General features: G+C 42.2%; 1 protein-coding gene across 1 annotated transcript in view; it reads right to left on the bottom strand.

Moving 5' to 3' along the window:
- The window catches only part of DNAH6 (dynein axonemal heavy chain 6), a 192,411-nt gene that overhangs the window by 78,600 nt on the left and 88,843 nt on the right, over window positions 1-24,968 (bottom strand). Inside the window, exons 46-56 of the mRNA XM_084627883.1 lie at window positions 19,469-19,700; window positions 13,709-13,861; window positions 13,113-13,253; window positions 11,380-11,622; window positions 10,417-10,584; window positions 9,514-9,749; window positions 7,203-7,464; window positions 4,942-5,065; window positions 4,142-4,338; window positions 3,504-3,707; window positions 1,868-1,993 (exon numbers count right to left, since the gene is read on the bottom strand). Coding sequence (XP_084484009.1) covers window positions 1,868-1,993; window positions 3,504-3,707; window positions 4,142-4,338; window positions 4,942-5,065; window positions 7,203-7,464; window positions 9,514-9,749; window positions 10,417-10,584; window positions 11,380-11,622; window positions 13,113-13,253; window positions 13,709-13,861; window positions 19,469-19,700 — 2,086 coding nt within the window. The remainder of the gene's footprint in view (window positions 1-1,867; window positions 1,994-3,503; window positions 3,708-4,141; window positions 4,339-4,941; window positions 5,066-7,202; window positions 7,465-9,513; window positions 9,750-10,416; window positions 10,585-11,379; window positions 11,623-13,112; window positions 13,254-13,708; window positions 13,862-19,468; window positions 19,701-24,968) is intronic.

Genomic DNA, 24,968 nt, shown 5'->3' with positions numbered 1-24,968 from the left:
TTCCACAACCTCCCTAGGCAATTTATTCCAGTGCTTAACCACCCTGACAGTTAGGAAGTTTTGCCTAATGTCCAACCTAAACCTCCTTTGCTGCAATTTAAGCCCATCGCTTCTTGTCCTGTCCTCAGAGGTTAGGAAGAACATTTTTTTCTCCCTCCTCCTTGTAACAACCTTTTATGTACTTGAAAACTGTTATGTCCCCTCTCAGTCTTCTCTTTTCTAGACTAAACAAACAAAATTTTTTCAATCTTCCCTCATAGGTCATGTTTTCTAGACCTTTAATCATTTTTGTCGCTCTTCTCTGGACTTTCTCCAATTTCTCCACATCCTTCTTGAAGTGTGGCACCCAGAACTGGTCACAATACTCCAGTTGAGGCCTAATTAGCATGAAGTAGAGTGGAAGAATTACTTCTTGCTTACAACACTCCTGCTAATACATCCCAGAAGGATGTTTGCTTTTTTTGCAACTGTGTTACAGTGTTGACTCATATTTAGCTTGTGGTCCACTATGACCCCAGATCCCTTTCTGCAGTACTCCTTCCTAGGCAGACATTTCCCATTTTGTATGTGTGCAACTGATTGTTCCTGCCTAAGTGGAGTACTTTGCATTTGTCCTCATTGAATTTTATCCTATTTACTTCAGACCATTTCTCTTAGGCCAAATTTAAGACTGCTTTGCACTGCAAGAGCACAATAGGATGGAGAATCTCGCCCTCTCTGTCTTCCAGGGCTAACAAATAACATAGAATCATAGAATATCAGGGTTGGAAGGGACTTCAGGAAGTCATCTAGTCCAACCCTCTGCTCAAAGCAGGATCAATCCCCAACTAAATCATCCCAGCCAGAGCTTTGTGAAGCTTGGCCTTAAAAACTTCTAAGGAAGGAGATTCCACCACCTCCCTAGGTAATGCATTCCAGTACTTCACCACCCTCCTAGTGAAAAAGGTTTTCCTAATATCCAACTTAAACCTCCCACACTGCAACTTGAGACCATTACTCCTCGTTCTGTCATCTGCTACCATTGAGAACAGTCTAGAGCCATCCTCTTTGGAACCCCCTTTCAGGTAGTTGAAAACAGCTATCGAATCCCCCTTCATTCTTCTCTTCTGCAGACTAAACAATCCCAGTTCCCTCAGTCTCTCCCCATAAGTCGTGTGTTCCAGTCCCCTAATCATTTTTGTTGCCCTCCGCTGGACTCTTTCCAATTTTTCCACATCCTTCTTGTAGTGTGGGGCCCAAAACTGGACACAGTACTCCAGATGAGGCCTCACCAATGTTGAATAGAGGGGAACGATCACGTCCCTCGATCTACTGGCAATGCCCCTACTTATACAGCCCAAAATGCCGTTGGTCTGTTTCATTGATGTGATGTTTGTACATCAAACCATTTAGAAATACGAAATTACAAAAAGTGTTAGTAGATTTCAAAAATGTTTCAAAAAACATATTGTCTGATTAAAAAGTCTCCTCTGTCAACACGCCACCCACATGAAAATTCAAATGGGAGGCAGGTTTCTCAAGAAAAAAAACAAAGCGAAAACCTGTGACTCTATAATGCACATTTTAGATTATCATCTTATAGAATGAATTTCTCCTGGAGTTTTTTTGTTAATTAGAGAGAGCTTTTGTTTTGCTTTTTGAATAGCCATATTTACTGAACAGGCCTTTATATCTTCATTTTAGCTAACATTTCTCTGGAAAAAATAATATACCTAAAATGTAGGAAATGTTCTGGGATTTTGTGGCCAGAAAAAACTGAAGTTCGTAGACAAAAATTTTGATTACGATGTTCCTACTAATTCCAACATATGTAAAGAGATAGAAATACAACGTTAGTAATTTAAGTTTATTGATAAAAGATACATACCTCTTCTAGAAGAACAGGTAAACCCAATCTAATAGCATTCTCAAGAGTACGCAGGAAACCAGAGTCTGTTAGCTTAATTATCTTCAAACCAGATTTTGTTTCTTTGTTTCTTATCCACCGATTTGCCTATGTAGGAAACGAGAGTAATCACTAAGGTTGGCTAAGTTTCATATTTGACCAAAAGGTTAATTAGCATGTTTGCCTCAATATTCAGAAGTGCAATTCTTAAGACCACTGCTTTGATCAGGAAAAGTAAATTAATTGTACTAACTCTTTACTCCGGAGAAGCATCACCAGAAAAAAAGGTTTTTGCTGGTCTCTGTAATATCGGTGGCTTTTACACTGCACAGTGTGATGATATTCAACTGTGCTAGGACTGCTAGTATTTTATTAGCCTTTATAGGTCCGGATTGTGCCATTCAAGCATGGAATCATTTTGGGGAGTAGTGTGAGGCAGCACCACACCAAGAGAAACTTTAAGAGGGACTGTATATCAGAGGGCCAGCTTCCCGGGGGATTATACACACTGTGTGGTGCACCCAAGGCTGGTGTGGAGAGGGGGTTTGGCCTCCCATTCATCCCCTTTAGAATGAGTTGTGCACTAGGAAGGAGAAATCCTTGTGCTCATCTGACCCACCCATACTTCTCCTGGCCCATTCAGTCAGCAGCCCCTCTCCTCCAACAAGGACACCAGACCATGGAGAGAGACCTGTATGATGTCTAGGGAAGAGGAAAGGATGGTGCTGCAGGGTTGAGTGAAGAAGGAAGGAATACCCACACAGACACAATTGGACCCTAAAATAATTAATAGTAGATTTATACTTGTAATGTTTTAAATGTAAAAATTAAACTGAAAAAGTTTTTTCATTCTAAATTCTTTCATTGTGTTCACCTACCTCTTCCAATAATCACACTTTAGGGAAAAGGAGTGAACAATGCAGGGAATTGTCCTAACAGAATTGGCTGTTGTTCAATAGTCATTTAGCACTAGGTCAATTAAGGGGATTCAGAAAACCACAAAAATGTGTGGTGAAAGTTATAGCACAAAATAAACACCAGTTGTGAGGCAGATATATGCAGTTTTTCTTTTCTCTTTTCTAGGTTAAATAATAATAATAGTCTTCACAGTCTTTCATTGTACGAAACTCCTTTCATAGCTTCAACCATCTTTGAGACTCATCCCTGGGCTTTAAGGAAAACTGGACACAATCCTGCTTTTCCTCTGTTATCAATACAGTTTATAGTTTTCGTATTGTGGAGGGTTTTTATATCACACATTTTGCACAATCATTTCCACGTTTTTTATCGTTAGAAACCTCTATTCATTATTTTAAACCTATTCCAATTTTGATTGGAATGAGAATGTTAAATTAGAGTCCATGCAACACTTGAAACACTGTTGTGTTTTTTATTTTTAATCACAGGTCTCATAATGAAAATGTATGGGCCAGATCCTCAGCTGGCATTAGTCACCATACCGCTACTGAAGTATGTTGATTTGCACGATATAAGGATCTGGCCCCAAGCCAACAAAGAAAAAGGTGTCAGTGTGAGAAATGTCTGGTACAAAAACTTACGGAGTAGTTGCATTTTTGGAAAGGGAGCTGCATCAGTACAGTTTACAATCAGTGCTCACCTGATCCTGGGGGTCAATCATCAGTGGCCAGCGTCGCCCTCGAGTCACAAGAATCCCATTCTCAGTAGACACATAGTCACGTGGTAACCCATCCGTGTTCCACTGGCGAATTTCATAGGGATCTCCCAAAATGTTTATAAGACTGAAGTCTGGATTGATAGGAATCTCTAGATTCTGACATTTCTTGATCCAGCAATCTATCAGCTGGGATAGAGAGAGATTAATTGTAAAAAGAGATTCATAGGAGATTATATTACTTAATGGGAATTGTAACAACCTGTTGGACGCTAGTTGGTAGTAATTAAAAGTTATCATCATTGGATGGCTGCTTGATTGCTTAGGAGGCAACAAGTGAGTGTCTTTAGTTAATTTCGAATAGACAGGGGTCCTAGTCTTGTACTAATAATAATCCTACACCCTTCACAATTGTCACTAATGGCTGAATATGTATTAAAACTGAACTCTGGACAGCAAGCCTGAGGATCATTAATGAGGTTGTGGGGGAATGCTTAGACTGACACTGTCCATATTGTACCTGTTCAGAGGCTAAAGCAATTCTACAGTAATGCCAGTTTGGTACCTTTCACAAGCACCACATTATGGAGGAAAAAAAGAAAAGGGAAATTATTTTTACTCACCAGTTGCCTATAAAGTGCTGTAAAAGCCCCATAATAGGCAACACAAGCAGCTGCTATGAACACATTTCCTATGATGTTTGAAATCTCATCTTCAAAATTCCTGATGCTCTCTTCCCACCGAACTTGTTCATCTCCTAATGCAGCTGTCAGCTTTCCAGCTCTAGTGAGGCGAGCTTGGGTAAGTGCCATGGTCCTTGCTAAACAGTTATAAAATTATTGGACTGTGATTAGTATTAAAAAGTCAATTTTTCCTAATAATCTTTTCCCTTACTTTCTATTTTAGCCTCCCTCTGCCCCTACCCTTTCTTCTAGCCTTAACTTCCAGTGGCTTCTGAGCAAACTTCTTTTTGGCCTATTGATTGGGTACTTCAGGACAGACTATGGACCATGAAAAACATGTCCTGACCTCGCTAAACTCTCAGCACACCCTCTTCAAATCATCCTGCTGTGATATTATCATCACCTACTACTGGAATCCGGTTGCTCCACTTGAAGCTGCCTGAAGGAATAGTCACAAGCCTAACTGTTGTCAGCAGATGTAGCATCTCCTTACCGCGGTACTGTGTGACCAGAGAAGCACTGGGGAGACAGAGTGCTACTAAATCACGTGTTTAACCCCTTCAATGGAGTCCTACCAATGTGCATATTAATTTGCATACCACTATGTTTATATTGTGTATAGTATGAGACTGACTGGGTCAGGGCTAGCTAGTTTCCCCTGGTCCAGCTAGCTGTATTGTGGAGGCATGAAAGTGAAAGACTAATTTAATTGTTTAACGACTTCAAGAGAAATCACTTACCAAGGCTCTCTTTTTCTTCAAGGCTTCTTTCATACTGGTCTTGTAATGCCTGTATCTGATCCTCCACCTGTTTTAATTTCCTTTGCTTGTCGCGTAGGGTAGCCATAGTAGCATCAAGTTCAGCCTAAGAATGTGAGGAAACATTTAGGCCACGGCTTTCAAACCTGGTGGCCTGATTTTTAGAAGAGCTGAAGCCAATGGAAGTGGCAGGTACAGGGGACTTGAGAAAATCAGGTCATTATTCAGGTGCCTACATATGAATAAGGAGTCTTTTTGAAAAAGTAGCTTTAAACCAGAACATTTTTGTCCTATTAATAAAATGGCATTTTCATAATGAGTGCCTCCACCATTTTTCTAGGGAGTAGGGTATGAAACTGTCAGACACTCTAGTCTCTGCTGTAACCAGCTTGGCTGAACATTGACACAGGACCAATGGCTGGGGAAAGTCTCCTTTGGGCCACAGCTCTTTGAAAATTCATCCCCAGATGACTTGGGTTTAGTCAGTCTTGGAAGAACTAGGCAAGAATGTCATGTACAACAGTGGTTCTCAAAGCTGGTCAGATGCTTGTTCAGGGAAAGCCCCTGGCGGGCTGGACCGGTTTATTTACCTGCCGCGTCTGCAGGTTCGGCCGATCACGGCTCCCACTAGCTGCGGTTCGCCACTCCAGGCCAATGGGGGCTGCAGGAAGGGCGGCCAGCATGTCCGCTGGACCGCGCTGCTTCCCGCAGCCCCCATTGGCCTGGAGTGGCAAACTGCGGCCAGTGGAAGCCGCGATCGGTGGAACCTGTGGACGTGGCAGGTAAACAAACCTGTCTGGCTCGCCAGGGTCTTTCCCTGAACAAGCGGCGGACCGGCTTTGAGAACCACTGATGTACAATACCTGATCGCCCCATGTGCTGATTCTACCCACAAATGGAGTGCCCATATGAAGCTTAATTCAGCACTTATAGACATTGGCAGCCGGTATCAAGTGGAGTGCCCCAACGGTCAGTCCTCGGGCCAATTTTGTTCAGTATCTTCATTAATGATCTGGAGGATGGTGTGGATTGCACCCTCAGCAAGTTTGCAGATGACACTAAACTGGGAGGAGACGTAGATATGCTGGATGGTAGGGATAGGATACAGAGGAACCTAGACAAATTAGAGGATTGGGCCAAAAGAAATCTGATGAGGTTCAACAAGAACAAGTGCAGAGTCCTGCACTTAGGACGGAAGAATCCCATGCACCGCTACAGACTAGGGACCGAATGGCTAGGCAGCAGTTCTGCAGAAAAGGACCTAGGGGTTACAGAGGACGAGAAGCTGGATATGAGTCAACAGTGTGCCCTTGTTGCCAAAAAGGCCAATGGCATTTTGGGCTGTATAAGTAGGGGCATTGCCAGCAGATGGAGGGACATGATCGTTCCCCTCTATTCAACATTGGTGAGGCCTCATCTGGAGTACTGTGTCCAGTTTTGGGCCCCACACTACAAGAAGGATGTGGAAAAATTGGAAAACATCCAGTGGAGGGCAACAAAAATGATTAGAGGACTGGAACACATGACTTATGAGGAGAGGCTGAGGGAACTTGGATTGTTTAGTCTGCAGAAGAGAAGAATGAGGGGGGATTTGATAGCTGCTTTCAACTACCTGAAAGGGGGTTCCAAAGAGGATGGATCTAGACTGTTCTCAGTGGTAGCTGATGACAGAACAAGGAGTAATGGTCTCAAGTTGCAGTAGGGGAGGTTTAGGTTGGATATTAGGAAAAACTTTTACACTAAGAGGGTGGTGAAACACTGGAATGGGTTACTTAGGGAGGTGGTGGAATCTCCTTCCTTAGAAGTTTTTAAGGTCAGGCTTGACAAAGCCCTGGCTGGGATGATTTAGTTGGGGATTGGTCCAGCTTTGAGCAGGGGGTTGGACTAGATGACCTCCTGAAGTCCCTTCCAGCCCTGATATTCTATGATTCAGGAGAGAATACGTCATCCTTGGAACTAGAAGTAGCTTCTCTAGCAGGGCAGGACAGCAGCCCAGGAGGCTACTTTCTGCTGGATTTGGCCCAAAGAATTAAAAGAACAGTTCTGGATGAAAAAAATTCTATTACTTAGATCAGAAGCTCCTTGAAGCAGGAACTGATTTTTCATCTGTGTACAACACCCAGCACCGTGGGTCCTGGTCCATGACTGGGACTTCTAGGTGTTACCGCGGTAAAAAAAAATTAATAATATCATCAAAGTTACCATTCTAACAAATAAAAGACATTAGAGACATAAACACACACCTGTGCAGCATTTAACTTTTGCCTCTTTGGCTCAACTTCTTTGACGACTCTAGAGTATAAATCCATGGCTCTAACCCACATGCACATAGACCTACAGGCCTTGGACACCTTCTCTACTTTTTCAGGCACAAAATCTGGGTTATTTATATATTTCTGAAGCTTTAACAATATTTGAGGCTTTATATTTTCTTTATCATATTCTAAAAGTTTTTTGAGGAAATTGGAATCTCCAAGGAGCTGTTTTGCTGCTGCCCAATCAGGCCTGAAAGAAAATAACAGTAACAGAATTTGAGACAGACACACCCTGAGAACATGATCTTAAATAACAAATTTGCACTTTTCAGTCCACTTCCTCTTGCTTTATACAGTGTTTTGAAGAGCTTGACCACAATCAGTGCTTAATAAAAACATAGCAACAGGATTTACATTTCTATATCATATGTAATTAACATAAAAGTGCTGTAGACTAGATCTCCTCTGTAGGACACATCTAAGCAAAGGGCTAGGCCTCTGAATGAAGGCTAAGAAGTGCTATTACAAGTAGACTATAGCTCTCTCCTCCAAATTGGCACTTAGACTAGAGAGTCTAATGCTTTGTGAAAATGTGAATTGAACCACAGGTAGCACCTCTGTGGATTTCAAATAATCTAGAGACAAAGGCAGGCTGCCAAACCTGCTACTTTTCTAGTAGAATGGGCCCTATGGGCTTTCTGACTCTGAAATTCCCTCCAAGTCACAATAGGTATGAATCTGTACTTTAATCTCCTGAGACAATCTTTTAACCAAAGAGTTGGGCCTTTGTTTCTCTCTCCAACAACTATGTGAAATTCCTATATGGTTTAATCCTGTCAAAGTAATAAACTGTTTTCACATTGAAACCATGGAATCTAGTCTTCTCTGGTACAAAAACTTGTAAAAAACTGGATTGGCTCACATGAAAATCCAAAGCTATCTTAGTCAAAAATTTTGGATGTGGTCCTTATGGAGAATCCACCACCAACTTGGAGTTCAGAGAACCAGATCCTCAGCTGCTGAGAATCAATGTAGCTTCTTTGAGGTCACTGGACCTATGCCAATTTACACCAACTGAAGATCTGGCCAAGAGACTTTTGTACTGATATGATACCTGTTAGGAAACACTCATCAGCAAAAGATGATAAGAAGACCAGTCTCTTAATAGTTAAAAAAAGCAGCCTCCAAGAGCTCAGTGAGAAATTCTCAAAGTAGAAGTGAGAGGAGGCTTAGTAAAAAGTAACTCAATCTCAAATTAAATAATACATTTGGTTTATTTAAAGAAAAACTACTTCATTTATAGTCAAGATTTAAAAATCCATATAGTTGAGAGTAAAAAACTCAATGGTACTTACGCTTTAAGTAAAAAATACTTTAATATTCTGTAAAAAGGGAGAATTTGACCTGTGGAATGTTCAGTTCTTGAAATGTGGCTTGTTTACCATAACAGATATTTTAGCATCATTATCTAAAATATGGCTTTTCATTGTTTTGTTTTGTTATGATATCTTATTGATGTAATAAATCTCTACATCCTCTTTGGATGTTAATTGCTCCATTGCTTGAAGCATACCACAACTTTATGCTTCAAGAAAATAGAATTTGACCCAAGCACATCAAAGCTGACAAGTTTTATCAATAGGGATTTTGGAAACTCATAAAATAATTGCTTTTATCAAAGACACAAAGTATGTCATGCAAAATTAAATGTAACCCTATAATTTAGTCTTCCTTTCTTCCCCTCATTAAGAACTGGTTTCAGAGAATATATGTGGTCTGTTACTATAAATTAGCGATGGACCCAAGACACAACATTTGGAACGGCTTCTGAAACTTGGAAAAAGTTCAGGAAGTTTGACATGCGGTTTTAGTCCAGCCCACTATAGAGAATGAGACCAGTTATGAACTACAGATGCCAATGTAGATGTGAACTTCCCCAAAGTTCAGGGGAGTTTTTATTATATTATCACCACAGCATGGTGGACGATGATACCATTTTTCTGAGAAAAGTGTAGAAGGTGTTTTGTGTGAGAGACCCACAAAGCAAAGCTAAGCAGTTGTGACTACAGCTGTCAAAGAGACAATGCTTTGATTCAACCAAAGATATTCTCCACATTAGTGTACTCTTCCTATTAAAATGTGAATTTACTGTAGAAGTAGGTACCATTATACAAAACATTTCACTAATGAAGAGCTGGGGGGAGTGGGGAAGAATCAAAGAAAAAACAAAGGAAAAGATGAACAAATAATGGATTAAAATAAATTAAAACAAAATACTATATAGCTCTGAATGGCTTACTTTGCATTTAAAAGAATGGAGATAGCTTCCATTACAGTCATGACAAGATCCGGAGGCTTGGTAAAAACTCTAATTTCAGATATATCTGCTTTATCCAAAGAGTCAAGAGCTTTGTTTGCAGCCTCTAAAGCTGGGAGAGCTTCATCCAGATCCCGTTGAGCATCATCAGCAATTGCCTGAGTCTCTTCCGCTTTCACTTTTGCAATAGCTTCATCTTCTTGAACAACACGGCGAACCTCAAAATTAAATGTGCAGTGAAATATTTTCAAAACAAAACAGAGATTTAAATGGGTTAACTTGTTCTGTCTTATTTCTTTAAGGGTTTGCTTAACACTCAGGTCTGCATTTTTGGTTTTATACATAAAGTATGCAGAATAGAATTATAGAGGAGCTTCACCAGTCCTGACACACACAGAAAGTTATTAATTGGTGAAAGATACTAAAATCCCTTTACTTTTGAGGAGCAATGGCCAAGGAACTGCAAGGACAGACCAATCCTGTAGGCCTCAGGCTCTGGCCTACCACTGGCAGCATAGCTGGCTACACTGCTATTGGCCTCACCTCAGCAGCTGTAACCCCTAAAATGCGTGTCACAGAGTGCACAAGCGATGTTAACGCTTCTTGGAGCGGCATTAACTAACATGGAAAATGTCTGCATAAACTCTGCTGCGTCCACAGAGGAAACGTTTGTACTGGTAGAAGCTACACTATAGAAAAGCAGGACACAGGCTAACTGCCTTTCCCTTCCGGCAATCCCTGTCAAGGCTCAGTTCTGCGCTTTTAGGCCCTTGTGCTCCCCAGTGTGTCACATAAAGGAGGAGAGCATAGAGCCCATTACTTCATCTATGAATTATTGAGCAGTAACACGTTATCTCATAAATATTACAAGATAATTCTTTGTACCTGATCAGCATTTTCTTGATCCACTGCTAATTTTTCCATCAAAGCCTCAACATCCACAGATTTCTCTACAAGGACTGGCTCTAAAGCAGAGAGATCTAATTTCATTTTATCTACAAGCACGTTCGTCTCTAATAGTTTGGATAAGCCATTCTTCACGCGATCCCGAGCCTGAAGCACAAAAAAAAACATTTCACACATCTAATTACTTTTTCCCCAAACACTGACTCCAAAAAGTACAACTGTACTTTTTCCAAACACTGTACTTCCAAAAAGTTCTAACATGATAAAAATATAAACTTATGTACAAATATATTTTAATACCCTGTAATGTAAGTTTTATATCAGTTGTAAATTATGTTATAAATAATTTGTATAATACATTTATTTTAAGGGTGGCTGTAATAAAAATTTTATGTTATTATGGATGTAATAATATTTATTCAGATATAAAAGAAAAAACATCTAAATTGGCATACATGATCAGGCTTATCAAACAGAAGCTGCCAGATGTTTAGGCTCAACATTGATTTTTGTTAAATAAAACATTTTAAAAACCTGAATATTATTGCAATCTTTTGATGCAATGTTTGTTTTTCTTTGATTTTGCTTTAATCATTGTGCTGCAATGTTTGTATCCCAAGTGTCTTGTCCTAGGACAAGAGATGGGGGAAGTGAAATGACTCATATTTTTTCATTTTCCATGCGAATGAAGAGCAAAATGGTAACAAAAAGCACCAACAGTACAAAGTAAATTAGACTTTAAAAATTCCTTGGTTTAATATTCAGTACTTGGAAAAGGAAAATTGGGCTGGTTTACCACAAAAGAATTACAAGCCATTTTATGTATGGTAAACCCTGAAGCTGCTGCACTATGAAGGAAAAGTAATACAAAAATTTGAAGGGAAGGAAGACATTTCTCAGACACAATAAGCAGAGATTTTTGTTTAATAAAATTAAACCTACTGAAACCAACTGCTTCCTTTTTTCCCCCAGCATGGACAAGTAGAGATTGATTAATTCTAAATACGAAGTGGGTGTTGTGTAATATCGTCGCCGCAGCTCAGCATAATATCGATCTGCCATTTCAGTCACACTCATATGGATATCTACACACATTACTGAAACTTTCTCTTTCAACTCGTCACTTCCAAGATCAACATTCAGGAAAAATGTCCTTGATACAGAAAGAAGTGCTTCTCTGGGCCACTGCAAAAGGGAAAAAGATTATCTGAACAACAGTCATTCACTTCATCATGGTCAAAGCCAACATTTGTGGTGAAATATGGTAAATTCTCAGTACAAACTAGATGTTTTCTCTCGACCATTGCAGAAAGAGTACATTATATTTAAAAAAGCTTATCAAATGGCCTTATGAATTCCACAAGCCCACTGCTATTGAAACTGGCCAGCCTTTGATGAGACGTTTGTGGATAAGACTTGGTGGGCTAGCGTGGATTTAGTGGTTCCTACAAGTCATGTAGACATTGAACCCCATCACTTGACAAAGCAAAGGTCTGCAAGCTGACAGGAATCATGGCAGTGATCCTCTTGTGTCTCCTCAGAAGGTCACCTAGATCTTGGTGAGGCCTCATCTGGAGTACTGTGTCCAGTTTTGGGCCCCACACTACAAGAAGGATGTGGATAAACTGGAAAGAGTCCAGGGAAGGGCAACAAAAATGATTAGAGATCTGGAACACATGACTTATGAGGAGAGGCTGAGGGAACTGGGATTGTTTAGTCTGCAGAAGAGAAGAATGAGGGGGGATTTGATAGCTGCTTTCAACTACCTGAGAGGTGGTTCCAGAGAGGATGGTTCTAGACTATTCTCAGTGGTAGATGAGGACAGGACAAGGAGTAATGGTCTCAAGTTGCAGTGGGGGAGGTTTAGATTGGATATTAGGAAAAACTTTTTCACTAGGAGGGTGGTGAAACACTGGAATGCGTTACCTAGGGAGGTGGTAGAATCTCCTTCCTTAGAAGTTTTTAAGGTCAGGCTTGACAAAGCCCTGGCTGGGATGATTTAACTGGGGATTGGTCCTGCTTTTGAGCAGGGGGTTGGACTAGATGACCTCCTGAGGTCCCTTCCAACCCTGATATTCTATGATTTTATGATCTTCAGCTTTCTCTGTTTGGCCTGCTGCACCAGGACTGAGGAGAGGGGACCAAACCGACATCAGCATCTCGTCTCGTTTAGGGAGCCAAGACCTGGAAATCTGAGTCCCCTAAAGGATAGTAAAGAGTGTGTGGGGGCGGGGGGTGATTGTTGGCTTCTGCTCCCATATCAGCTTTTAAAGTGAGGACTGCAAAGGATAAAGCAGGATTGCTGAACTGCTTTGTCCGCATCACTGGAGGCAGAGAATCTGGTCAACGAACGAAAGGATGTCAATCCTTGGAGCCTGTGGACAAGTCTGAGCTGCCTCTGGTTTTGTCAAATGTCTCAGACTGAAGGAGAGGCCAGGATCCAATATGTTATCATCAGCTGAGTAGAAACCACAATTAGTTATTCGAGATATTCTAGTTAATGAGAATCTTGGAATTACCTATCATTGAAAAATAACACATAGACCACATAATCCCAGATGACATTCAGGAGGCTAGATTTTTACTTGATTTTTAATAACATAGAATATATAACAGCAGTGTTTATTACTGAGACATCTCAAAGTTATTACTCTGTTGATCTAGTTAGTACGAACCTGCACAAACCAATCAATAGTACAGCAATTCACAAGGGACGGAAACATCCGACATCGCGCTCGGAAAGCTTCACCTACGGGACTCATACAGAGAACGATATGCAGCTTCTGACGAACTCGGTTAATGAAGTATTGAAATACCTGTTTAAAAAGAACACAGCATAAAGGAAAAATAAAGGAGATGACAATGAGGTTGTTTGCTCAAAGGAAATCTAGTACAATCATGTACTCCAGGGAACAACCCTACTTTCGCTGAACGATCTAATGGGCCATTTCCATCTCTAACCTCTATAGCTAGTCTCAGAAATTCTCTATGAACAGCTAAATTCTTCTCTCCAAAGGTGGAATAGGAATATTTTGTCCACATGTGACAGAACAGAAGTACTTATTAAAAGTCCTGGAAATTGATCTTCCTGAGTGTAAACAAAATGTAATGTTCTCCTCTTTTCACATTAGATACATTAGATAAATAAGAGACAGATAAAAGGCATGTGTTAGAATGTCTATACTTAATTCTTTGAAAATAAGAATTTCAGTAACATCTATTTACAATGTTATCTGATACAATAAACTAATATTTGCAATACTTCTCCTACCTCATCTCTGTTCCCCTCTGCTATTCCTGCCTCTTTAGCTTTGGGTCTCGTAGGTGCCAGAACCTGTTCCAATTCATCTTTTTCAAATAAATTAGGTACTTCCCCAGAATTGAGAATATTGTTGATGTCTTCCAAGAACTCCTCTACAACAATCTATAGATAAGATTTTATAAATATTAGATGTCAAATGAATTAATGTGTGTCCTCTGTAAGTATGGAGAAAACAATCAGGAAAATAAAAATAACAGTGCTGTATTCATAAGCTATAAAAATTGTAAGAAAAAACTTTGTTTTTAACTGAAAAATGTATTTGAAAATCCTTACCTTTTAAATATTTGAAACAGATACCATCAAAATATTACCTAGGAAAACAAAACAGGTCTTCCCCATTCGTTTTCTCACCTATGTCCAGAAGTTTTTACAAATGTGTGGCCTCTAATCTGATTCACACACACTGTTCAGTGTGATCACTGATGGTGGTCTTTTGAAGTTACCAATATTATCTGTAGGATCTTGTCATTTGGTCAAGTTTATTGTGCTCATGGTCACTTTACTACTTTGATATTAGTCAGTTGTGTTAACTCTTCAAACTGAGGGCCAATACTTTCATCCGCCAACCCAACCACCAGAAGTAGCTGCTTCTGAACAGGTAAATAGCCTTTTTCTCCCTCTGTACCTCATAACACAGCCCTTCCTGTTTTACAGATAATCAGTGCTCCTACTTCTATCATAGTTCTTCTCACCCGCAGCCTGATCTCCTGACATGGCCTACCTCCTAAGGGACAGCCCACACTGGGGGAAGCTGCTTGGTCCCCACTCTGTTCTCTGTCCCTTGTTCCCAGAACCCCCTTGCCTTCCCTCAGGCTGCATGTACATGAGCACCCAGGCTCCATGCACTGTGAGGCCAGTGAGTCCGAGTCAGTCCCCAGACGTGTCTGCAATAAGGAGCTGGAGCCAGAGCTACTGCCACAGGAGAAATTAACTGAATTAACAACATGCAGACTGGGCGTTTCTGCACTCACAGACCCTGGGAGGGTGCGGATAGGGCCTGGGAGCAAGAGCCAGAGATCAGAGTGGAGAACAAGCAGCTGCCCTGCAGAGAGGAGTAATGGCAGGGCTCCCAGCTCAGTGCAGCTTGGGGAGGAATGACCGCTGGCATCCCAGTGGCCAAGAGCCACCTCCCATCTGGCAAATTTACTCCCTGCTCTGGGCAAGCTCCACACAGCACTGAGGAGGAGGAGCTGGAGCAGAGCATGCTCAGCCAGGCATTACTGGTGCTTCCAGCTGCTGTTGATGGTTCAGAGCTCTATAATCTAGCAGACAATGACATAATAACTTTCAAAGTCTAGAAGATGAAGCTAGCAGAGTTCAAATTAGAAATAAGGTACAAATTTTTAACACTGAGCGTAATTAAACACTGGAGTAACCGCACAAAGGCTGAACCTTGCTGTGTCTGTGTATCATGTTATGACAATGGGAGGTTGTTAAACGGCCACTTTTCAGATTAACTAAAAGAGATTTTTAATAATTATTGGAAATATTCAGGTAATTACCAGAAACCCTGTGCAAACTCTACTTCTTAATCAGGTTTCTAGTTTTTATATGGTGCACATATCAGGATCCTAACATGTTCAGGTCTCTCTGATTGCTACTATTGCTGGTTTTGTGTATACTCTGATCTCTCATGCAGACAGCATAATAGCAGGTAGATGAAATTTCATATCTCTGCAGCGTGTGGAATGAGTCAGTTTGCAACATATCCCTAAAATTTTCTGTCATTTTTCTAAAAAGAAAAGGAGTACTTGTGGCACCTTAGAGACTAACCAATTTATTTGCGCATAAGCTTTCATGAGCTACAGCTCACTTCATCGGATGCATACTGTGGAAAGTGTAGAAGATCTTTTTATACACACAAAGCATGAAAAAATACCTCCCCCCACCCCACTCTCCTGCTGGTAATAGCTTATCTAAACTGATCACTCTCCTTACAATGTGTATGATAATTAACGTGGGCCATTTCCAGCACAAATACAGGGTTTAACAAGAACGTCTGGGGGGGGGGGTAGGAAAAAACAAGGGGAAAGAGGTTACCTTGCATAATGACTTAGCCACTCTCAGTCCCTATTCAAGCCTAAGTTAATTGTATCCAATTTGCAAAAGAATTCCAATTCAACAGTCTCTCGCTGGAGTCTGGATTTGAAGTTTTTTTGTTGTAATATCGCAACTTTCATGTCTGTAATCGCGTGACCAGAGAGATTGAAGTGTTCTCCGACTGGTTTATGAATGTTATAATTCTTGACATCTGATTTGTGAGCATTTATTCTTTTACGTAGAGACTGTCCAGTTTGACCAATGTACATGGCAGAGGGGCATTGCTGGCACATGATGGCATATATCACATTGGTGGATGTGCAGGTGAACGAGCCTCTGATAGTGTGGCTGATGTGATTAGGCCCTGTGATGGTGTCCCCTGAATAGATATGTGGGCACAGTTGGCAACGGGCTTTGTTGCAAGGATAGGTTCCTGGGTTAGTGGTTCTGTTGTGTGGTATGTGGTTGCTGGTGAGTATTTGCTTCAGGTTGGGGGGCTGTCTGCAGGCAAGGACTGGCCTGTCTCCCAAGATTTCTGAGAGTGTTGGGTCATCCTTCAGGATATATAGTAGATCCTTGATAATGCGTCGGAGGGGTTTTAGTTGGGGGCTGAAGGTGACGGCTAGTGGCGTTCTGTTATTTTCTTTGTTAGGCCTGTCCTGTAGTAGGTGACTTCTGGGAACTCTTCTGGCTCTATCAATCTGTTTCTTCACTTCCGCAGGTGAGTATTGTAGTTGTAAGAATGCTTGATAGAGATCTTGTAGGTGTTTGTCTCTGTCTGAGGGGTTGGAGCAAATGCGGTTGTATCGCAGAGCTTGGCTGTAGACAATGGACCGTGTGGTGTGGTCAGGGTGAAAGCTGGAGGCATGTAGGTAGGAATAGTGGTCAGTAGGTTTCCGGTATAGGGTGGTGTTTATGTGACCATCGCTTATTAGCACTGTAGTGTCCAGGAAGTGGATCTCTTGTGTGGACTGGACTAGGCTGAGGTTGATGGTGGGATGGAAATTGTTGAAATCATGGTGGAATTCCTCAAGGGCTTCTTTTCCATGGGTCCAGATGATGAAGATGTCATCAATATAGCGCAAGTTGAGTAGGGGCGTTAGGGGTCGAGAGCTGAGGAAGCGTTGTTCTAAGACAGCCATAAAAATGTTGGCATACTTGGGGCCATGCGGGTACCCATAGCAGTGCCGCTGATTTGAAGGTATACAAATGTAAAATAGTTATGGGTAAGGACAAAGTCACAAAGTTCAGCCACCAGGTTAGCCGTGACATTATCGGGGATAGTGTTCTTGACGGCTTGTAGTCCATGTTTGTGTGGAATATTGGTGTAGAGGGCTTCTATATCTAGAGTGGCAAGGATGGTGTTATCAGGAAGATCACTGATGGACTGTAGTTTCCTCAGGAAGTCAGTGGTGTCTCGAAGGTAGCTGGGAGTGCTGGTAGCGTAGGGCCAGAGGAGGGAGTCTACTTCGCCAGACAATCCTGCTGTCAGGGTGCCAATGCCTGAGATGATGGGGAGACCAGGATTTCCAGGTTTATGGATCTTGGGTAGTAGATAGAATATCCCAGGTCGGGGTTCCAGGGGTGTGTCTGTGCGGATTTGATCTTGTGCTTTTTCAGGGAGTTTTTTGAGCAAATGCTGTCCATCCACAGCCTCAGAAACAACTCTGACATCATAATCAAAAAGGCTGACAAAGGAGGTGCTGTTGTCATCATGAATAGGCCGGAATATGAACAAGAGGCTGCTTGGCAGCTCTCCAACACCACTTTCTACAAGCCATTACCCTCTGATCCCACTGAGAGTTACCAAAAGAAACTACAGCATTTGCTCAAGAAACTCCCTGATGTAGTTCAGGGAATTATTCATTCAGATAAGGGCTAGGCTCTGCCTTCAGCGGGCAGAAGCACATGGGAACGTGTGCAGCGAGCTCTGCTGCAGCTGGTGTCCCTGTTAGCCAGAATTCCTCCAGGGGGTTCCTGGGAATCACTCGCCAAAGCAGTAGGCTCTGCCACTGTTGGAGAGGGTACAATATACGTACCATGCTATGCACAGCCAACACTGGTTGCAGATGTGAGTTGGGTACAACCCTGCCCTCTCCCAAACCTCATTCAAACAGCTTGTGGAGATGCTAGCTAGGAACAGGGCCCGTGCTGCTCAGCCCACCTTGTGGGTACTGAATGAGAGCACAGCAGTAAATTTAACTCTTCCCTCTCCTTTTTGCAGAGACTAGCCCCAACGTGGCCCTAAGTAATTGATTTGTAGTTGTTACAGCACTAATCAAAGAACAGTTTCTCAGGGCCAGATAGTGAACCCCTTACTCTCATTGGTGAGCAGTTACTCACTCGAGGCGTTCCACTACCATTACTGGGAATACTTATCATTACCTGCTCCTCAATGGAAGTGAAAGGTTCACAATCTGGCCTTCAGCTCCCAAAGAAAGATCAAAAGTTCTTTACTGTACAATAGCTGAACTGATCACAACTTCAGAGGAGGCTACTTCTAAGCTTTATAGCATAAAGTTGAAGCAGTTCCTATTAACAAACATGAGCCAAGCAAAATAATCTTCTGAAGGCTAAATGTGAGAAATGCCTTTTGTAATTATGGCTTTGAAAGTATACACAGAAGAAATTAGTGTATCCAAAAGAATGATAAAATCTTGAGGCAATTTTGCTTGTTTCATAGCAGAGCTCACACAAAAGCATGCCTGTAAATTAGCTGTAATGTGGAAAAGCATATTCAATTCTCAGAAGTTAATGAACACACAGCAGGGATACCTGGAATCAGATACATTCTAGGATACAGAAACTGTGAAGGTAGGGATATTTACAATGTTTATTTTATGAGTCACTACCTAGCACGCTCTTCCAGATCACAGCTTATTCATAGAAATGATATTGTCCGAGCTCTGGGAATAAATCATAAGATTCAGATGTATTTTTTAGATGCCCTGATCTATTTCCAGTATGAAAAGTATAACACTTTTCTATGGTAAGTAAACAGATACAATATTAATAATGTATGTAAGATGTATCTTTTTTCAGTACTAAGAATACCTTCCCTTGTATAGTTAATTATTTACTTGTGGCTTCTGATCATGACCTGTCATTTTTCATCCTACTTGATCACATCGTTGGTTTTCACTAATATCAATCATTTTATACTTCTTGAGTGCCTTGAACAAGAAGTCAGTGGGGTAGATCCTCAACTGATGTAAATCAAAACAGCTCTACTGACCTCATTTTTCACTTCTGGGGGAAGATTTATACCTTCCGCTCATCCTTTCCACTGCACAAGATTGAACTCTGTGCTTGGTCCTCTCATGATCTTGGCCCACTCTTCCTTTCAGACACCATATTCACCTGCAGTCTCAAGTCTGCTCTTCCTTCTTCCTGTGCCCCTTTCCCATAATTCTCTAAAGCTGGAGGTAGCTCTTTCATTTACACTACCTCAATTACCAAGAACTCTCCTCTTCCTTCCTCTGAGTCACTTCCTCCTTTTATATATTACTATAAGATTGTATTTATTGATTTAAAGCTTATGATCCTCACTCTAAAGCATTTTCTTACTCCATATAAACAACACCATATAAAAATAAATAACTTTTATTGTGCCACAACATTTTAAATGATAAAGTCAACTGCTTTTCTGGTTGACCCATTCAAACATACCTGCGTGTCTGTGAACAGGAAAACCATATCTTTGTCTTCTACTCCTGCCATCTTATACAGCTTCCTCAGATCGTCATGAAAACTGTCGTAATTATAACCACGGCTAAGTTCTATCTGAAAGCATTTGTATCCACATATATGAGAGGCAAGTCTAGTGAGAGACTGTTTGCCAGTACCTCCTACTCCAACAAGCAGGGCATTTCCTCTTTCCTGACGGATCATCCGAGCAATTCTATAGGAAAATCAAGCATAGAATTTAAAGTACACCTCTACCCCAATATAACATGACCCGATATAACATGAATTCGGATATAACGTGGTAAAGCAGTGCTCTGGGGGGGCGGGGCTGTGTGCTCCGGTGGATCAAAGCAAGTTCGATATAATGCGGTTTCACCTACAATGCGGTAAGATTTTTTGGCTCCCGAGGACAGCGTTATATTGGGGTAGAGGTGTAGTAAAAATGACAGAATTTTCCAACTATTTGTTGGAGTCTCATTATGGCACATTATCTCATTATGGCACAGGAGCATCACCCAGGCATGATACCATAGTGAAAATCCTATAATTCTGCAATCCAAACAATGGAAGCCTCCCCTGCACAATGCCAGGGTCCCAATGGAAAAGAACATTCCCTGCTCTGCCCAGAGGCTTAGGCAGGGAACACATGCAGACTCACACAAGCCAAGCTCAGAGGGACATTTCAGAGACTGACCTAGCTGCATTAATTCAGGATAAATTCACCCCACCCAAAACTCAGTCTCCTTTTGGGATCCCTACACTGCAGTCAAAACCCACCCAGCGTACTCTGGATCCCCCATCTCAGCTGGGCTATCGAACAGAGGGAATCTTTAACTCAAAATCGCTTTTGACATATTCTGACTTCAACAAGTTGGTTACTATGGATAATTTCCAAGAAAACACTTCTGGAGAATCCTGTTTGGCTTTTTGCAGGAGGAACTTACAGGATAGGCAGCTGGGAAAATTCTCTTTTTAATTGCTTACTTTACCAAGCACATTCAGGGTGTTATTCTCATTTACACTGCTCTGGAAGCATAAACGGGACACAAAGTGGGCATAAATTATATTTACTCTCACTTCAAGTTGCTCTGTACTGTAGAAGGGTGTGAGTCTTAGTGTAAATATGTGCCATATATTTATTAAATATTTATGAATTATGATAATACATAGATATAAAATTGTATACCTGGGTAGAGAAAATAAACAGCACAGGTTGAATTTGGACTGAACAGGGACTTCAAGATACGTTCCGTGGTCTTTAAGAACATGCCACTTAACCAAGTTTCATATTGATGAACCCCACCGTTGATTTCCATTTTGGAAGGACTTCAGCTTTCTAGAAGCTTTCTCTCATGAACATCAAACCTCCCTTTTAGATTAAATCCTTTACCAATTGTGCCACATCATTACAAATTAATTGTTGGCCAAATTTTCAAAGAAGGCTCTTCAATCTGGCCTCTATTTGTGCATGTTCACACTATTAGCACACACAATTTTTGAGTACTTTTAAAATGACAGAATTTATACATGCCAAAAGATTTGCACTTAATTTGGTTCGGTTTGACTGCATAAGCTGGTCTCCATATTGGAAGAGAAGGTTCAAGTTCTGGAGAAACAAGTATCGACCCTGCGTTGCATAAGAGAAACTGAAGATTTCCTGGATAGATGTCAGGATATGCTTTTATGGACACAACATTCTGAAGATTCAGAGCAGGCTGCGCAGCGGGGACAGAAGGACGGTGAAGAAATTTGGCAGCATGTGACCTCCAGAAGAAGAAAGGTTTCATGTTCTCTCCACAGCTACTAATGCGGAGAGTGGACTAAATGATACATCTGAGGGAAGGGACCAGAAGGAGACCTCACCGATAGGAAGGCATGCATCCTTAGGACATGGGGGTTCCACGACCACCACTCCCAAGAGAAGGAGGTGGGTGGTGCTGATGGTTGGGACTCTCTCCTCAGGGGAGCTGAGTCATCTATTTGCTACCCCAACCAGGAAACCGAGAAGTCTGCTGCTTGCCAGGAGCTAGGATTCACGATGTGACGGAGAGACTGCCGAGATTCATAAAGCCCTCGGATCGCTACCCCTTCCTGTTTCTCCACGTGGGCATCAATGATATTATCAAGAATGACCTTGAGCGGATCACTGCAGACTACGTGTGTCTGGGAAGAAGGATAAAGGAGTTTGAGTCACAAGTGGTGTTCTCGTCCATCCTCCCAGTGGAAGGAAAAGGCCTGGGTAGAGACCGTCGAATCGTGGAAGTCAACGAATGGCTACGCAGGCGGTGTCGGAGAGAAGGCTTTCGATTCTTTGACCGTGGGATGGTGTTTGAAGAAGGAGGAGTGCTCGGCAGAGATGGGCTCCACCTAACGAAGAGAGAGAAGAGCATCTTCGCAAGCAGGCTGGCTAACCTAGTGAGGAGGGCTTTAAACTAGGTTCACTGGGGGAAAGAGACCAAAGCCCTGAGGTAAGTGGGATACCAGGAGGAAGCACGAGCAGGAAAGTACGAGAGGGCAGGGCTCCTGCCTCATACTGAGAAAGAGGGACGATCACCGAGTTACCTTAAGTGCCTGTATACAAATGCAAGAAGCCTGGGAAACAAGCAGGGAGACCGGGAAGTCCTGGCACAGTCAAGGAATTATGATGTGATTGGAATAACAGAGACTTGGTGGGATAACTCACATGACTGGATTACTGTCATGGATGCATATAAACTGTTCAGGAAGGACAGGCAGGGCAGAAAAAGTGGGGGAGATGCATTGTATGTGAGAGAGCAGTATGACTGCTCAGAGCTCTGGTATGAAAAACTGCAGAAAAACCTAAGAGTCTCTGGATTAAATTTAAAAGTGTGAGCAACAAGGGTAATGTTGTTGTGGGAGTCTGCCATAGACCACCGGATCAGGGGGATGAGGTGGAAGAGGCTTTCTTCCGGCAACTCACGGAAGTTACTAAATCGCAGGCCCTGGTTCTCATGGGAGACTTCAATCACCCTGATATCTGCTGGGAGAGCAATACAGCGGTGCACAGACAATCCAGGAAGTTTTTGGAAAGTGTAGGGGACAATTTCCTGGTGCAAATGCTGGAGAAACCAACTAGGGGCAGAGCTCTTCTTGACCTGCTGCCCACAAACCGGGAAGAATTATTAGGGGAAGCAAAAGTGGATGGGAACCTGGGAGGCAGTGACCATGAGATGGTCGAGTTCAGGATCCTGATACAAGGAAGAAAGGAGAGCAGCAGAATATGGACCCTGGACTTCAGAAAAGCAGACTTTGACTCCCTCAGGGAACTGATGGGCAGGATCCCCTGGAAGAACAACATGAGAGGGAAAGGAGTCCAGGAGAGTTGGCTGTATTTTAAAGAATCCTTATTGAGGTTACAGGGACAAACCATCCCGATGTTTAGAAAGAATAGTAAATATGGCAGGCGACCAGCTTGGCTTAACAGTGAAATCCTTGCTGATCTTAAACACAAAAAAGAAGCTTACAAGAAGTAGAAGATTGGACAAATGACCAGGGAAGAGTATAAAAATATTGCTTGGGCATGCAGGAGTGAAATCAGGAAGGCCAAATCACACCTGGAGTTGCAGCTAGCAAGAAATGTTAAGAGTAACAAGAAGGGTTTCTTCAGGTATGTTAGCAACAAGAAGAAAGTCAAGGAAAGTGTGGGCCCCTTACTGAATGAGGGAGGCAACCTAGTAACAGAGGATGTGGAAAAAGCTAATGTACTCAATGCTTTTTTTGCCTCTGTCTTCACGAACAAGGTCAGCTCCCAGACTACTGCACTGGGCAGCACAGTATGGGGAGGAGGTGACCAGCCCTCTGTGGAGAAAGAAGTGTTTTGGGACTATTTAGAAAAGCTGGACAAGCACAAATCCATGGGGCCGGGTGCGCTGCATCCGAGAGTGCTAAAGGAGTCGGCGGATGTGATTGCAGAGCCAATGGCCATTATCTTTGAAAACTCATGGCGATCGGGGGAGGTCCCGGACGACTGGAAAAAGGTTAATGTAGTGTCCATCTTTAAAAAAGGGAAGAAGGAGAATCTTGGAAACTACCGGCCAGTCAGCCTCTTCTCAGTCCCTGGAAAAATTATGGAGCAGGTCCTCAAGGAATCAATTCTGAAGCACTTAGAGGAGAGGAAAGTGATCAGGAACAGTCAGCATAGATTCACCAAGGGCAAGTCATGCCTGACTAATCTAATTGCCTTCTGTGATGAGATAACTGGCTCTGTGGATGAGGGGAAAGCATTGGATGTGTTATTCCTTGACTTTAGCAAAGCTTTTGACATAGTCTCCCACAGCATTCTTGCCAGCAAGTTAAAGAAGTATGGGCTGGATGAATGGACTATAAGGTGGATAGAAAGCTGGCTAGATTGATGGGCTCAACAGGTAGTGATCAATGACTCCATGTCTAATTGGCAGCCGGTATCAAGCGGAGTGCCCCAAGGGTTGGTCCTGGGGCTGGTTTTATTTAATATCTTCATTAATGATCTGGAGGATGGTGTGGATTGCACCCTCAGCAAGTTTGCAGATGACACTAAACTGGGAGGAGAGGTAGATACGCTGGAGGGTAGGAATAGGATACAGAGGGCCCTAGACAAATTAGAGTATTGCGCCAAAAGAAATCTGATGAGGTTCAACAAGGACATGTGCAGAGTCTTGCACTTAGGATGGAAGAATCCCATGCACCGCTACAGACTAGGGACCAAATGGCTAGGCAGCAGTTCTGCAGAAAAGGACCTAGGGGTTACAGTGGATGAGAAGCTGGATATGAGTCAACAGTGTGCCCTTGTTGCCAAGAAGGACAATGGCATTTTGGGCTGTATAAGTAAGGGCATTGCCAGCAGATCGAGGGATGTGATCGTTCCCCTCTATTCGACATCGGTGAGGCCTCATCTGGAGTACTGTGTCCAGTTTTGGGCCCCACACTACAAGAAGGATGTGGAAAACCTGGAAAGCATCCATCGGAGGGCAATAAAAATGATTAGGGGACTGGAGCACATGACTTATGAGGAGAGGCTGTGGGAACTGAGATTGTTTAGTCTGAGGAAGAGAAGAATGAGGGGGGATTTGATAGCTGCTTTCAACTACCTGAAAGGGGGTTCCAAAGAGGATGGATCTAGACTGTTCTCAGTGGTAGCAGATGACAGAATGAGGAGTAATGGTTTCAAGTTGTAGTGGGGGAGGTTTAGGTTGGATATTAGGAAAAACTTTTTCACTAGGAGGGTGGTGAAGCACTGGAATGCGTTACCTAGGGAGGTGGTGGAATCTCCTTCCTTAGAAGTTTTTAAGGTCAGGCTTGACAAAGCCCTGGCTGGGATGATTTAGTTAGGGATTGGTCCTGCTTTGAGCAGGGGGTTGGACTAGATGACCTCCTGAGGTCCCTTCCAACCTTGATATTCTATGATTCTAAGTGGTTTCTGTAAATTCTATATTTTGTGTGCACAAGTGACAAGTATACAGATTTGTTCCAGAAACACATATCA

Source organism: Lepidochelys olivacea, assembly GCF_965140295.1.
Source record: "Lepidochelys olivacea isolate rLepOli2 genome assembly, chromosome: 5".
NCBI lineage: Eukaryota > Metazoa > Chordata > Testudines > Cheloniidae > Lepidochelys > Lepidochelys olivacea.
The sequence above is the reverse complement of the archived record's forward strand: the minus strand, read 5'-3'. Positions and strand labels throughout refer to the sequence as shown.